General features: G+C 41.9%; 1 protein-coding gene across 2 annotated transcripts in view; it reads right to left on the bottom strand.

Moving 5' to 3' along the window:
* FAT4 (FAT atypical cadherin 4) overlaps positions 1 to 15,836 on the bottom strand; it is a 177,861-nt gene extending 162,025 nt beyond the window's left edge. For both annotated transcript variants that reach the window (XM_008969462.4, XM_008969463.4), the window contains exons 1-2: positions 14,817 to 15,836; positions 9,208 to 14,394 (exon numbers count right to left, since the gene is read on the bottom strand). In XM_008969462.4, coding sequence (XP_008967710.3) covers positions 9,208 to 14,382 — 5,175 coding nt within the window. In that variant the 5' untranslated portion in view covers positions 14,383 to 14,394; positions 14,817 to 15,836. The remainder of the gene's footprint in view (positions 1 to 9,207; positions 14,395 to 14,816) is intronic.
* Positions 15,837 to 16,755: the final 919 nt, after the last annotated feature.

Genomic DNA, 16,755 nt, shown 5'->3' with positions numbered 1-16,755 from the left:
AAAAGATCACTCTCACTCTGGTTGCTAGACTAAACTGAAGGGGACAAGGACAAAGGCTGAGATGCCAGTTCATTCATTCATTCACTTAGTCATTCAACAGAAACTTATATTGTGTCTACTACGTTTGTTCCAAGTAATGTTCTAGACTCTTGAGATATGTTAAGGAACATAGCAGATCAATATATCTGCCCTTGTAGAAATTAATTCCAGTGGGAAGAAGACAGATCAAACAATAATCAACATTATAAATCAATAAATTATATCACTCACACCCACCCCTATACATATATAGTGTTCAAATTTTATATAAAGGAATGAGATTGGTTGAGCTCCTCAGTGAAATTGATTAAAAAGAGAAAAAAATTCAACAACTAGTTCCAGGGGCATTCCAACATTTAACATGTGAGGAGATAAGTAGAAATTGGTGAAGGAGGCTGGTAAGCCTTATGGGAGAGGAAGATGAAGAAATGCCACAAGGCAATGGAAATCAGGCAGCATGAGGGGATAGTTACAATAATAAGTTATTAAAGGAACATTTAGCCTAATTTGCAATGTGAGATACAAAAAAATACTTGAAGTATGGGAGGTTGTTGTCTAGGCTGATGTCTGGAGAAAGGGTGTTCTATGCAGAAGGAAGAGCCAAGGCAAAAGCCCGAAGGCTAATGTGTGCCTAGCAAGTTCCGAGAATAGAAAGAAGCCAGTGTAGGTAAAGCCAAGTAAGAGAAGAGAACAGTAGGAACACTGTCAGAAATCAACAAGAAGATGTCTTCAATAATCCAAGGGAAGAATGATGGTGTCTTAGACCAAGTTAGTAACAGTGAGCATGATGAGAAATTATCATGAAATGATCATATTGAAATGAAATATTTTGAAGACAGAGCCAACAAGATCAACTGAAAGGTTGTATGTAGGGTGAGAAAGAAAGGAGTCAAAGATAACTCTTAAGATTTTTGACCTGATCAATCAGAAGGTTGGAATTGCCATCAACTGAAAAGAAGATGGGTGAAGATGGAATATGTTTTTATTGGGGAGAATATCAGCAGCTCAGATTTTAAAATGTTAATTTAAAATATCACTTAGGAAGCTAATCAATGAATAAGTGTTTGGTTATACGAATGTAGGGTTCAGAAAAGACATATGGGCTGGAGGCAAAATTTTGGAGTCATCAGTGTATCTATGTCATTTAATGCTATGAGATTGAGATCCTCAAGGGAATGAGTATAGAGTAAAAAGAGAAAGACTGCAAGAACTGGCTTTAGGGATGTTCCAACACTTAGAGCTTGAGGACATGGTGAGATGCTTGCGAACGAGGCTGAGAAGTGATTGGTCCAAGAAATAAAAAAGGGTAAAAAGTCACAGAATATGATGACTCAGAAGCCAACCGAATAAAGCATTTAATGGAAGTAAAATCCACTAGGTCAAATATTCTTTAGATTAGCTACAATGAGCATTGAGAAAGGCCATTGGATCTAGCAATGTGTCCATCATAGTGGCCTCAGTAAGAGCAATTTCAGTGGAGTGGCAGGGGCCAAGTCTGATGGGAGTAGATTTAAGAGATCATGAGAAGAAAAAATGCAGGTACAGGCAACTCTTTCAAAAAGTTTTGCTGCAAAGGGAAGAAAATAAATGAGCAACTGAAAGAATGGAAATATATTCCTGCCTTGGGTTTTAGAAAGCAAAATGAAGAAATAACAGATTATAGGTTAATAAAGATTATAAAGGTTAATATGGACCTAAACAAAGATTGATAGGGACCTAAAGTAATCCTACTACTGGTTCATCACCAAAATTTCATTTTATCTTATATTTTTTCAATCATTAACATGAAAAAGTATAGAAATATGAAAACAACTTTTTACATGGTGAGAATTATGTCTACAAATGTATAGAAATAATCATTCTTACAAGTAGCATTAGTTAGTGCTGTGTTGGAACTAAATGCACAGACTTCAGAGGCAGACTGCTGGGTTTAGATCCTGCTTCCACCATAAACCAACTCCATAAGCAACCTCCATGAGCCTCAGTATTCTCATTTGTCAAATGATGATATGTTGTATCTACCTCCAGAACCATTGCAAAGGCAAGACAGCACCTGGCAAGACTGTTTACCAGTGTCTAACAATAACATAAACGATTTATATATGTTAGAATCTGTGAATGATAAACAGCCTTAGAGAAATGTCAAATAATCTGTAACAATCATCAAAAATGCCATTTGCTCCCACCTGCCAGGAGCAAAGCATGTTTCTAAATGTCTTTCAACATTTCTTCAAAGCCTTAAAATTCTTTGGTTTTTACTCACTGATCGTTTCTTAAAAATGCATACACGTCTGGAAACTGAAGAAGATTGTGGTCCTATAATCACTGTTTAATTACCACATATAAATTATCTGCCAATTAGATTGTTTCCTCTTCATGACTTAATTGTCCAATTTTGTCTCAGGATATTAAGAGCAAAGAAAAGCCAACAGTCTTTGTACAATGGGGGCATACGTGTTAATATATAATTACATGTGTGTATTTTATACAGAATGTTTGTTTAATAGAATATTTTCACCTGTCTGCATTCCCTATACTCTCCTTCTCAGTCAACATACTATTAAAATGGCTACTTTTGTCACAGACTACATAAAGCTTGAAATTATTAGAAAATATTTACCGTATTCTATATTGGACACTTTATATTCATCTTGACCCACATCACCTGCCAGTTATTCTTTTCCTATTTCCACTCATGAGTGCCTAATTCGGAATACCACCTACTTTTATGGATTTTGTAAAGAGCTGGGCCTAGATTTATTAATTCTTGAAATACAGAACCCACCTCAGGGCCTATGCAGTTTGCTACAGTCACTAATGCAACAGTCCCTCACAACTAATGAGGTTCTTAGGCAGTTTTTCACTCTAATGATGACAAAGTGCAAGCTGCAGACAATGCAATGAAAAATTGATTCCACAAAATTCTAAGTAAATAACTATTTTTCAAAACTATTCCTAGAGCAGATTCCTCAAAATTGAATAAAACAAAAAAGAATTAAAATCACTAGGGTTTTAATAAAGATAAAAAAGTAATAAATAGTAAATTCATTGGAAGATGAGTTATGTCTATAGAAATCTAGCAGCAGGAGTAAATCAAGCATCCTGAAGATATATATAAAATATGCAGCATGAACATAATTAGCCATCAATAATCCTATTTGTCATACACATTTGTACCTATCGTAAAAATTTATAAAGCCCTTTAATTCACAGCATTTTGTTCAATACATTTAAAAACATACCAATAGGGAAGAAACAAAATCAAAAAATTTATCCCAGGCTGTTTTTTAAAGAAACACTCTTGACTTCAAACACATAGGAAGCAGTAAAATGTTTTCCTATTTAAAATAATCTTCACACTCCATCCACTCCAACCCCATCATTATTCCAAAGAAGATGATTTATCACCTAAAAATTCAAAAATAATTCTCCACCTTCTTAAACTCCAGTGACTGCTTCCAAAGTGAATAGTGCTGTAGGTTAGAAGAGGCCCCTCATCTACCTTTGCTCTCCATTTGCCTTCAGCTCTCTTCTCTCAAATTCTCATCTTCTTCCCTGCTCTAGAAACCCTTGGAAGTCTCCCTAATTCAATTTAGGCTCCTTGCTACCACCACTAACTGATGCCTAGGGATGTAACCGATCTGCTGAGGGCCTTAGCTGTGGTAGGCAAAAATTGTTTCCCTTTATTTTACACAATACATAAAAATACTTATGAATTTTTTTTTGAGATAAAGTCTAGTTCTGTCACCCAGCCTGGAGTGCAATGGCATGATCTCAGCTCACTGCAGCCTCTGCTCCCAGGGTTTGAGTGGTTCTCCTATCTCAGCCTCCCAAGTAGCTGGGACTACAGGCGTGCGCCACCATGCCCGGCAAATTTTTGTATTTTTAGTAGAGATGGGGTTTTACTATGTTGCCCAGGCTGGTCTCAAAATCCTGGCCTCAAGGAATTGTCTGCCTTGGCCTCCCATTTAAGGTGTGAGCCACTTTGCCTGGCCTTAAATGCTTTTTAAGCAACAAATCAGAGAGTGAAAACAAAGTTATTAAAAAGCATACATATATCATCATAGCTATAGGGCAAAGAGCTTTTCTCTTAACCAAAACCACAGACTGATCCAGCTTGATAGAAGAGTAGTTATGAGGATGCATTTTGAAGTTATTCAAGTCTGGATATGGTTTTCTTTCTATCTATATGAACTTAAGCAACTTATTAACTTATCTGAGACTCAGTTTCCATAGCTACAAAATGCAAATGATATTAGTATTGTATGGGTTAAATAAAATCCCTAAAAATGCACTTATCACTATGCACTTATCATTATGTCTAAACATAGCAATATTCAATAAATTTTATAATAATAACAGTTATTATATATCCAGCTCTCTTGCCTGTATTCTGCTTGTGAGGTTCAATACACAAGATATACAGACATTTAATCTAAGGTGGACTACTGTGATTCAAAACCCTGTGAAAGAAAATCATTTCTAACGTTTGTATCCAAAACTGACCTCACAAATGTCTCCATCATTTCTCTTGGAAATCTTAATAGTTTCTTGTGAAAATAAATTAATTTATTATCAGATTGCTAAAACTCATTTGTAATCATTAATGAATCATAGTCCATTTACCTAATATTCCAAACATACTTTTAATATATTATTTCAAGTGGCTCTTTTTTTCCTGGTTGTTAACTGAACTGCCAAAATCTCACTACCCACACCAATGATTCTCTCACTGTGGAGTATGCATGGACCTCCATGCAAACCAGAGACCTGTTTAAGGAGTCCTGGGAAATCAACACTGTTTACATGATAATGCAAACCATCCTCTGCCTTTGTTCACTGTGTTGGCATTTATGCTAGAGGTGCAAAAGCAATGGTGGGTAAAACTGGTGGTACTTTAGCACAAATCAAAGCAGTAGATCCAAAGTACTTTAGCAGTAATTGTGTTCTTCACCACCACATACTCACAGTAAAACAAACAAACAAACAAAACTATTTCATTTAAAAAGGTAAATAAGTTTTCTTGAGAAAACAGAAAACGTATTAGTTTTATCAAATCTAGACTCAACTTTGATGTCTTTTCAATATCCTGTGTGACACAAAGCAATATGTGCACAAAGACCCATTACTCTGTACCTAGGTATTGTGGTTTTCTCAAAGAAATGCATATGTGTAATTGAATTGTAAGCTGAACTAGCCACTGGATTTGTGGAATACGATTTTTACTCGAAAGAGCAACTGTTTCTTTTTAAATATTTGAGTATGCATAATCTTTTCTTTTTATCATGAACAAAGGAAGCCTGACACTTCCAGGAAAACAACAATATATGTTACTAATAGTAAAATTTGAGCTTTTGAGTAAAAATTCAAATTTGGAAAACTTCTAACCATCACCAACAGGTTGAGAGTCATATATTAAAGACTTTTATGATAAATTCCTTATCAGTTACACCAATAATTTTGAAATGATCAATGCCTGATATTTCTAAATCAGGAATAGGTAAAAAAATTCATTACGAATGCGAGATAAATGTATTTTTATGTAACAGACTATGAAAAGTTTGCTGACAGGGTTTCATATTCCACACTGCAAGTAAGTCTTAAGAAACTGCCACTGTGGACTTCTGATGTAGTAGGCAAACTATTTCTCTATTATCCCGCTCCAAATATCTGTGTAAGGATGGATTCTGCTTGTATATTTTAGCCAAAAACACAACATATTGCAATATATTGCCCAAGAAGATTTGAGAATCCAGCTGTATTCTATTGAGCTAGATATTAAAGAGATTTGTAAAGATGTAAAATAATGCCACTCTTTAATTTTTAGTTAGAAAAAATAAACTTTTTAAAAACAAAATAAAAATGTTATATATTTAAAATATAATGTAGTTTTAAAATGAATTAACAAATATTTTTAATTTCCTCAGTTTTACTGTTAAAAATGGTAAATACCAATAGACAAGACATGCTTACACAAAGTCTCCGGGGGTGTCCTTGACAATTCTTAAGAGCATAAAGGGGTCCTGAATGTAGCAAGTTTGAGAACTATGGCCTGGTGACTACCTGAATGTATAAGATTGCTTCCTTCCATTTAAACACTAAGCTCCATATCAGAACACCCACATAAATTCCTCTTCCTTGTTGAGTTTCCTGACAGTTATCAATTCATTTGTAGAGCAGAGATAATTATTATGCTCTGACCTGAGTTCAATTAATGAGCAGCATCAGATTTATTAACTCCCTTCATTTCCTCAGCTTTTCTCTGGTGATTTATTCCCAAGTTATAAAGACATATGTTCTGATCTTAGGTCTTCTACCATCTTATTCAGCAAACATGTATGGAGCACCTCCTATACATCAGGTAATATGCCAGGGTCTGAAATAACAAAGACCAATAAAACAAAGCCCCTGACCATCATGGGGTCCAACCACATTCCTAAGTTGCATGTTCCTATGTAATACACATTAAAGGATAAATGCTTACTGAAGTACATATATCTATTTTTTGGTGAACCTAGAAAAATGCCACAAACTTTACATGGCCTATTCTAACATAATCAAGACTATCTAAGCTCTTCTGAGAACATAAAGAGACAAAATAAAAAGGTAATTAATCTTGTGTCTGAAACCCAAACACAATCTTTCAATGACATTACTACCAATGCCAAATCTTTGGATATAACAAGTAGCGTAAGTAAAGGTGTATAACTGGACAAATCTTTGGAATGAACAATATCAGAGTCATAGTCATTAGCCTCTTACCCCAAATGTCAGAGCTAGGAAAAGAATGCAGATGAAATTGTTTCTCTTTTACCCGCTGACTCTCTGCCTGCCCATGGAATGTGATCAGCATGACTCTGCCAGAAACCTGAGTAAGCAACCCAGACTCTTATCAGTGTACATGAATAATTTTTTAAAATGCACTGGACAAAGTCCAATTAAACAAACAATTTAAAAATTGCCTTTGATAACAAGAGGAAATGTATAACTTATTTTTGCAGAATCACAGTAAATTAATTGTTTGAGCAGAAGGAAAACAGCACTTTATTGTATACACTTGAAAAATCCAACCAATAATAATATGAAATTCTAGCTCACAACCACTGCTTTCAATATTCTTTGGAGAAACACATTTGCTTTTCATTTTCAAAGTGGTTGGATCTTGAGAACTCAAATTGGGTTTACAATTTCAGCACTTAAGTTCACAGAAGATATGCTGACTTTTTTTTAATTAAAAAAATCATCACACTGAATTCTCCCCAGATTTTTAAATGAATAGAATATAGTATATATAAATGATAACTTTTCATATTGGTGTTACTTGACTTATAAAAAGTAATAAACAAATCATCCCCTATTAATAACGAAATTACTTATAAACATTTTTAATCTTCTTGCCTATTGCAGAGGCAGCACTATTTAATACTTTCATGCTAAGCCAATCTTTGCATAGCTAATGGGTAAATAAAAAAGACACAATAAATCTAATGATAAAACTGAGCATTTATTCTCATTCTCCATAGTATTCTAATAAAATGTACTACACTGAACCAAACAACAGCATCCAATAACATAATCTGTTTTACAGTTTAACAAATTCATCTAAAGTCTGGAATGACTTAATTTCCTGCCTTCAATCAATATTTTGGTTTTCAAACTAATCAAATATTTTCATGTAAGTATTCATTCCAGAGAAGAAAGTTAGAGAGAGGATTGTGGGTTTAGAAGATGGATAACTTCAAATCAAAATTCAATTACATATAAATCATGGCCTGAGCTACACCAAATAGCTCAACATATAAGCCCTTTATTAAAATATTTTTTAAATAATTAGGTAAAAGAGGACTTTTGGCTTAGAAATCCTTTCAGTGCTATGTATGTAAAGATAAAATTGAATTCCCCTTAGAATTATATCTCTAATTAATATGGTCCTTTAAGCCATAAATATTCTTCCCCATCCACAGATAGACATAACCAACTATTATGAAAAAAAATCACAGAGGATATAAAAATATATAATAATAATAATAAATTATCATTTAAAATAAAGAAAATCCCCACCTCCTCCCCCCAAAAAAGAAAAGAAGCAAGAAAACAGGCACATGAGCCTCAATTTCACTTGCATGTTGTGTCTGGGTCACTGCCAACTATCACAAACCACATTTGATGTTTGTGTTTTTGGCTGACTGACACTAGAATGTCTTTGAGGGGCCTGGGGAGGGAAAGAATGAACTGAGAAACAGCAAACAAGAGTTTTCTGGAGTATAGCTATATCATTTCTAGTTGATTATCAAAATAACATTGAAAGTAGTTCAATTAAAAAGCAAATCAACGATACAAGGAGGCAGTAGCCTAAAATACACTCCAGGGAAGGCTGAGCTTGGAATTCTTTTGGCTTATGCTATGAAACACTAATTTCTTACTTACCAACAAACAGAACAGCGTATATCTATCTCATGGCATTGAACTCAGTATTGTCAAGAAACAATCCCTAGTCTCTGATTATTCACAGCACATTGCATGCCTTAATTTAAGAGGGAAAAGGAAGGATTATCCTAAGTCAGAAGACAGTGTCTAAAATGTTAAGGCACATGAAATCAGGAATCTTCCAAAACTTGGCTCAGCACATTAAAATTAGTCACTGTCTATAAAGAAACTGCCAAGACTGCTGAGGATGTGAAAGTTAATACTGTCCTGGTGTACACTGTCAGCCCATCCTCCATGGCCACTCTTCCTGAAGAGCTATGGTACAATGCTGATTCCTACCAAAGCTCTTCATTTTGGAATAGGTCTTCTTAATTCTGAAAGTGCCCATCTTCTGGTAGCCTTCCTTATTGAGTGGTATTTAGATTACCTCAGCAATTTAGCTTAGATATATGGATTTTTTTCCCCTCTGAAATGGCTAAAGATTTCTCCTTAACCTTATATATTTGATTGCTATAAAGTAAAATATAAAGTGAAAAGAAAGTTTGTTGTTTAGTTGCAACCAAGATTAAAACTAAAGTTTATGTAGCTCTCTGTTAGCCTTTGACAGAACATTTTTAGGTGTTCCTGTTCACAAATTTAACAATAAACAATGAAGGTAAACAATTATAGAGAGTAAATATAAAGAGAATGATTTTTCTAAAAAGCAAATCAACAAATAACAAATGACTACAAAATCATTACCTCTGCTCTCTGTGTTCTGGGAAAAGCAGTTGATTTTTCTATGGCATAAACATCCACCAGGTAAAGACATGCTCCTTGCTCCCGGTCCAGAATGGCTGCGGTCTGAATTATACCAGTATGTCGTCCGATAGTAAAGAGGCGTCCAACAGTTTTTTCTTCACAACGAACTGAAACAATATAATACTCCACTGGGGCCTCGGATCCTCTGGGGCTAGCTGCTTCTATTGATATCACGTTTGTGCCAATGGGTTCTCCTTCCTTCAAAATAGTTATATATTTGGGTTGAGTAAAAACAGGTCCATCAAGGCCCTGAAGAATGATGGTCAATTCAGTGGTCGATTTCCTCCTTTCAGGCCCAAGGTCTGTTGCTGAAACTATGAGATTGTAGATCAACTGTGAAGGCACCAACGCTGAAGCCACTCTCAGGTCTCCACTATAACGATCAACAATGAAGGTGTCTGTGTCCCCATTGATGATCTCATACTCTATTTCTCCATTAGCACCTTCATCTGGGTCAGCAGCCATAATTGTTGTCAGAACGGAACCAATCACAGCTGATGGGTCTGCAGCAAGGGCGTTTTGTGATATAAACATTGGGACATTGTCATTGAGGTCTGTAACCAAAATGGTCACGTTCTTCAAAGCATACCGTCTAGTTTCTATTGGCACAGCTTGATCATTGGCTTTTACAGTCAACTCAAAGAGATTAGCAAATTCCCGATCTATTTCAGCATTAGTATATATAGTCCCTTTGACTTCATCTATGGTAAAGTGGTTGCCTCTTGGCATCTGTTGAATGATTGTGTAGGATAGTTGCCCATTAATGTCTGCATCAGGGTCATGTGCAGTCACTGAAATGACAGATGTACCAATGGGAATGTTCTCAACAATAGACTTGAAAATATCTCCAGGAGGAAAGCTAGGAGGATTGTCATTAAAGTCCCTCACGTGAATAACCACTGACATTGTAGATGAACGAGGAGGTCTTCCTTGGTCTTTTGCTGTTATATTTAATTTATACAAAGACTGTGTTTCAAAGTCCAATTTTTTGGCAAGAAAAATACTCCCAGTGTTTGGGCTAATGCTAAAAGTTCCGTGGTTGTTAGTCCCAGTAATACTGTAATATAAATCAGCATTGTCACCTGAATCGGAATCAGTTGCAGTAACAGAGGACACGAGTTCACCAATTCTCATGTTTTCCAAAACATCAACAAAGAGTGTTGATTTAGGGAAAGAAGGGGTATTGTCATTTTCATCTAAAATATCAATATTTAAAGTACACGTTGAATTGAGGGGGATTGTCCCTGAATCCACTGCTTGAATTACAAGGGAATAGGCAGGTGTTGCTTCATAGTCTAATTTGCCAATTAGTGCTACCTGACCAGAGGTACTGTCTATAGCAAACTGTCTTTCTTCATTTCCTTTTATTATAGAATAGTGAATAAGTCCATTATTACCTTCATCAACATCTGAGGCAGATACTCTTAACACTTGTGTCAGATTGGCTGCTGACTCTGATATTGTAGCTTGGTAAAAGTCTTTTAAAAATTTGGGAGCATTATCATTTATATCCTTCATGTAAACATGTACAGTGGCCTGATCCTTGAGAGGCTGAGGGAGCCCCTGATCTGTTGCTACGACTGTAAAGCTAAACACAGCAGTCCCTCTCCGCCTCATAAGAGACTCCCTGTCAAACTGATGAGTATTTGTAATTTCCCCACTGATGGCATGCAACTCAAAATCTGGCTGCATCATTTCAAAAGAATACCTTACTTCTCCATTTGGCCCAAAGTCTTTATCTACAGCACTTACTTTGCCCACAAACGATCCAGCCCTCTGCTCTTCTTCGAAGTAAAATGTGTAATTGGTACTGTTAAAAAGAGGTCTGTTATCATTTACATCTTCTAAAATTACAGTAACATTCACAGTAGCACTAAGGGGTTCCACTGCTCTGTCAGAAGCAACAACCATTAAAACATATCTGTCTTGAAGTTCACGGTCAAGTTCACTTTTTATATACAATTGACCATCTGGGAATATGCCAAAAGCATCCCCTGTATTTCCTTCAGCAATGGTGTATGCAATTTCACCATTTGCTCCTGAATCCTTATCAGAAGCTTGTACTTTAAAGAATCGAGAATTCACAGGTTCTGACTCAGAAAGGGTGACTTCATAAGAGAGTTGGTCAAACACTGGTGAATTGTCATTTACATCATGGACATAAACTGTTAGGATGACACTAGAGGAGAGCTGTGGGACACCCATGTCAGATGCCAAGATCTCTATTTGGTAGGAGCCAGCATGAACATCCAGGGGCCCAAGCAGACTAATAGTACCATTCTTTTCATTGATAGTAAACAGGTTCTTGGGGTTTTGCTTCAGACTATAGAGTACCATGCCATTGACACCTTCATCAGGGTCCACAGCTTTGGCCTGGAAAATGCTGTGACCTGCCTGCCAATTCTCCACCACATTTACACTCTCTATTGCCTGAAGGAAATGGGGAGAGTTGTCATTCAAATCCTTAACTGTTATGTTAACCATAGTGTCTCCAGTCACTGTGCCCCCACTGGCCACTACCTTCAGCTGATAAAAGGATTGCTCTTCTCTATCAATCACATTTGCTGTGGTAAGCTGCCCAGTGACCTGGTTGATAGCAAACATACCTTTTTGATCCCCAGTAGTAATGAGATAACTGATGTTGGAATTGAGATCCATGGTGGATGCAGACACACTACCCACATGATATCCCAGCGCCACGTTCTCAAAAACCACAAAGCTGTAGGCAACCTGACTGAATACAGGTGGGTTGTCTTGAGTGTCCAATACAGTGATGGTTACTATTGCCTGGTTGGGAGATTGTAAATTGCCACCATCAGTAGCTACTATTTGCAACTGATAAGCTGTTTTTTCTTCTCTGTCTAGGGCCATTCTTGTAGAAATAACCCCACTCTGAGCATTGACCTGAAACCGAGACCTGTCCCCAGCAGATATGCTATATTTGACAGTACCATTGGTACCCAAGTCCGGGTCAGTGGCAGACACAGTGGTTATGTAGCTACCTCCAGGCTCATTCTCCTTAATGTGAGCAAAGTATTGGACCGGGTAGAAGACAGGGCTGTTATCATTTATATCCAGAAGACTCACATTTATGCGAGCCATTGATGACTGGGGAGGGGAGCCCAGATCTGTGGCCAGAACCAACAGGGAGTAGAAGGCTTGCTCTTCTCTGTCCAAGGAGGAAATAGTACTCAACCTCCCAGACACAGGATCCAGACGGAAGGACCTCCGGTCAGTCTCTGCCTCTTGTAAGGAGAAGCGCACTGTTCCGTTGTCACCCAGGTCCCCGTCAGTTGCCCTGAGCATCAACAGTTCTGTCCCTGTTGGGGCATTCTCAACCACAGACACATCATAACCTTCTGGCTGGCTAAATACTGGCTTTTCATCATTCACATCTAGGAGAGTTACTACAAGCTGGGCATAGGACACCTTGGGGTGAACTCCCTGGTCCCGGGCACTTATATTCAGAACAATCTGGGAAGCAAGTTCACGGTCCAGGCCCCCAGAAGACCCAGTGGTCACGAGGCCGCTATGTTCACTGATATGGAACCATCCCAGTCCATTGCCAGAGACAATGCTGTAACGCAGATTAGCATTGAGACCAGAGTCGCCATCAGTGGCAGATATCCCACTCACATAGCTTCCCGGAGGCGCCTCCTCGCTCAGGTTCACTCTGTACACTTGCTGTGAAAAGACAGGAGGATGGTCATTGATGTCATTAACAAAAATCACCAGGCTTGCCACAGAAGAGCGCGCCTGGACTGCTGCGCCAGGGGGCGCCCCGTAGTTATCAGAGACGGAAACTGTGAGGTTGTAGGAAGGGATGCGCTCGCGGTCCAAGGCGCTGGCCACCTTGATTAGGCTCAGGTTCGGCACTTTGCTGCTTTGCACTTCAAAGTGGCGCTGCTCATTGCCCCCGAGAATTTGCACGGAGATGTTCCCGTTGGCCGCGGGAGAATCTGCGTCCGTCACGGTGAGCAGAGCCACCACGGTGCCCACTTGAGCATTCTCATCTACCGAGGCGTAGCGCGAGGTGGCCGGGAAGTAGCGGAACTTCACTACCGGGTCATTGTCATTCACGTCCAGCAGCTGAATCAGCGCCTCGGCGCGCCCAGTGAGGGAAGGCACGCCTCTGTCCATCGCCTGCACCGTAAGCGAGTATTGGCGCCGAGCTTCGAAGTCCAGGGGCTCCCGCACCGTGATAAGTCCCGTCTCAGGGTCCATTTGGAAGGGGGTCCCCTCGTCCTGCAGGCGATAGCGGATGTCCGCGTTGGTGCCCTCGTCCGCGTCCGCCGCCGCCACCTGGAGGACGCTGGAGCCCACAACCGCGTCCTCAGGCACCCCCGCCTGGTAGTGAGAACTGCCAAAAACCGGGGGGTTGTCATTAATGTCTTGCACAGTCACGTTTACCTGAAGGTAGCCCCGCCGCTTAGGCTCACCCTTGTCCTCCACCTCAACCAGGAGCTGGTACTGCGGAGTGACCTCACGGTCCAGTCCGCCCTTGGACACCAGATGCAGGAACGCTCCCTCGCCGCTCGGGTTCAGGGTGATGTCCAGACGGAAGCGCCCCGCCTCATTGCCGCGGATGATGCGGTAGGAGCGGTGGTCCACACCGTTTGAGCCGATGTCCGAGTCGGTGGCGGTGTCTAAGATGACTTGGCGTCCGCTGCTACTGTCTTCCTTGAAAGTGACCACGATAGAGGGGTCCGGGAAAACGGGAGCGTTGTCATTGAGGTCCCGCACCAGCACTCGCACTTCGGTGGGGTAGGTGGGCGCGCTGGAAAGGACCACCAGGTTGATCACGTCGCTGGGCAGGCTCTCGCGGTCGATGGTGGAGGTGGTGTACAGGGCTCCGGTGCTACTGTTTATGGCAAACAGGGCGTGGCTTTCGCTGAGCCTGTAGGTGAAGCCCGGGCGCGTCTGGATGGTGCCTACCAGAGTGCCTGGAGGTTGCTCTTCCAGCACTTGGAACACCTGGCGTGGCTCGGCCCCGTGGACCCAGGCCTGCCCCGGAAGCAATGACAGTAGCCAAAACACTCGAAGGAGCTGAGATACTGATAGAGTGTGCAACGGGAGCCACGGGCGGCCAGTAGCCCTGTCTGGTGCTAAGTCCATGGTCCTGGCTCCCTAAAACGATGTGATAAAGAGAAGGAAGGGGTGAAGCAAACGCAATGATATTTACAGGGATTAAGGAGCGCCAGCAAAGATTCAGCTGACGGCTTGGTCTGAGACCTCTGCTATTTCAAAGAACCTCCAGTCCGGCAAAAGCAAGTAGCATCAGCAAAAGACTCTAGGTAGCCAGTTGAACGCGGAGTGCAAGAGAGATGCTGTGGCGAAAAGCGGCAGGGCATTCCGCGGGACACTCCTGTGAGCTGAGTTCCCAGAAAAGTTTCTCAAGCCTCTTATATATGCCCCCTTTTACTTTGTTTTTGAATCCAGATAGTCTGAGCGTTTTCACCCGGGTGGATGAGAGTTGGGAGAAGTTGCCTGTATCTAAGGTATATGAGGAATCATTGCAAAGAACGGTCTTCAGAAACTTTAGAACTTACCCGCAGCGAAGAACGTGAAGTGGGAGGAACAAACGTCCAAGCACAACTGCGCACCGGGGAAGGGGTGGTGGGGAACCGGGAGAATCGAATTCCTTTCCCAAAAGCTGGAGGCGATGGAATTCCTGGAGTCCCCACTCCTCAAAAGCCAGGCTGCAACGCCCCTCCAACAGGGCTCCGGCAGTGGCCGCTGAGGCCCAGGCGGCGGCGTCTGCGTGCAGGCAGCTCGGGAACTGCGTTCCAAGCGCTAGCGTTCGCGCTCTGGCTCCCGTACCCGGGAGCGCTCAACTCTGCCCCTTCCCCTCCTGCAGCCGCCGCCGCCGCCGCCCCTGTTGCGGCTTCAAGCCCGTGGTCCGGCACAAACAACAGCCAGGTCTCCTCGGCATTTTTCACCTCTGCCGGGGCGCCTGCCGACCCATTATTTGTACATCCAAATCGAACGCAGTTTCCCCTTTCTTCTCGGCCTCGCAGGGGTCGGGCAGAAACAGCGTGCGGTCCCCGAGTCGCCCTCCCCTCACCATGCCAGGGGGGTCGTTCTCCGGCGGCCCCAGTCAGAAGCCCACTCTAGCGCGCCTCGCCCCTGCCCTCGCTATCTCTGCTTTTATTGTCCCGTGTCAGTTTCACTTTGTAATCCACAAGGCTTTTTGTTTGGGGCGGGGGGTGGTTGGTGCCTCTCTCTCCTTCACCGTTGGCAGCGGAGGCGGCGAAGTCGGCGCTGGGCTGTAGTGACGCCCTCCGCAGCTCCGGACGGCGCCTGTCAGCGCTCTCCCTCTCGCCGGCCGGGGCCGAAGGTTGGACCGCGGTGGAGCTAGGGCTCCGCGAGCCCCTCTCCACCTCCCGCCTGGTCCCTCACACTCTCCCCGCCCCTTCCCCGCCGCACAGGCATGCACACACACACACATACACACGCACACACACACACACACAGCGCGTCGCCGAAACACAGAGGGGGAGGGAAGACCGCGAGCTGGAGCAGCACTCAGAAACTTTGCTCGACGCTCATTGATCCCCGCACTTTAGTTCGCCTGGACTCCCCCTAACTCCCAGTCCTGTCACCTTCTGCCCCTCCCTCGCCCCAGCCCCATTGGGCCGGAGCTGAAGCAGCCCCGACCGGCACTCCTACCGCGAGCGCCCTCCGCCTTGCCTGGCCTCCGACTGGCTTCTCGGGATGCTAATCACTTCAGCCTCCCGGAGGGCTGTAGGCGGTCTGGTGTGGGAGCACAGCGAGGCGGAGGCGCTAAGAAGGGGGGTGATTTTTTTTCTTTTCTTTTTTTTTTTTTTTTTTTTGCCTTTTCGGCCAAATCTTGGCCGGCGTCAGAGCAATAACAGCAAAAGGCTGCCGCAGAATAGATGGGGGTGGGGTCAGGTTTGCAGATAAATAACTTTAGTGGCAGGGTCTGGGGGAAGACCGTTAGGTTGTTATGCTAGTAATAACTCAGGGGTAAGGGGGTCGAGAGAAATAAAAGAAAGGCGGGGGGGTGAGGGTCTGTTAAAGCGGGGAGGAAGGATTAAGCAAAGCCTGTCTGGGAATGCACAGTGCAGATTTGCTTTAACCATTTCCTGCCCCTTCTCTCTTTATGCAAGGGATAGAGCTGCCATACAGTGTGATCCCACAGAATCCAAATCAAATCCTCCCCTTTGCTCCTCTTTCTACACAGTGGGCTCCCTGCTGTCTAGGGCGAGCTAAACTCTAAATCTTCACTCACTTGCCCCTCTCCCCCACCTTCCAGGTGACTAGGGGGCAGGAGGCCTCCGTAGCAAGGGCACTTTGGACTTCCTACTATAGGAAAGGCCAGGGGAACTCAATGTTTGTTTTGTTTTCTTTCCCAACTGGATTCCAGGTGCCAGTAGCCCAAACCTTAGGGTTTCAACAACAATAATAATGGCAGCCCTTTGAAAAGAGGGAGATCTTTTCCTGTTGCAAAGTTAGTTTGGAATTTTG

This window comes from Pan paniscus, chromosome 3, assembly GCF_029289425.2.
Source record: "Pan paniscus chromosome 3, NHGRI_mPanPan1-v2.0_pri, whole genome shotgun sequence".
Classification (NCBI taxonomy): domain Eukaryota; kingdom Metazoa; phylum Chordata; class Mammalia; order Primates; family Hominidae; genus Pan; species Pan paniscus.
This window is presented reverse-complemented; position numbering and strand designations above follow the sequence as displayed.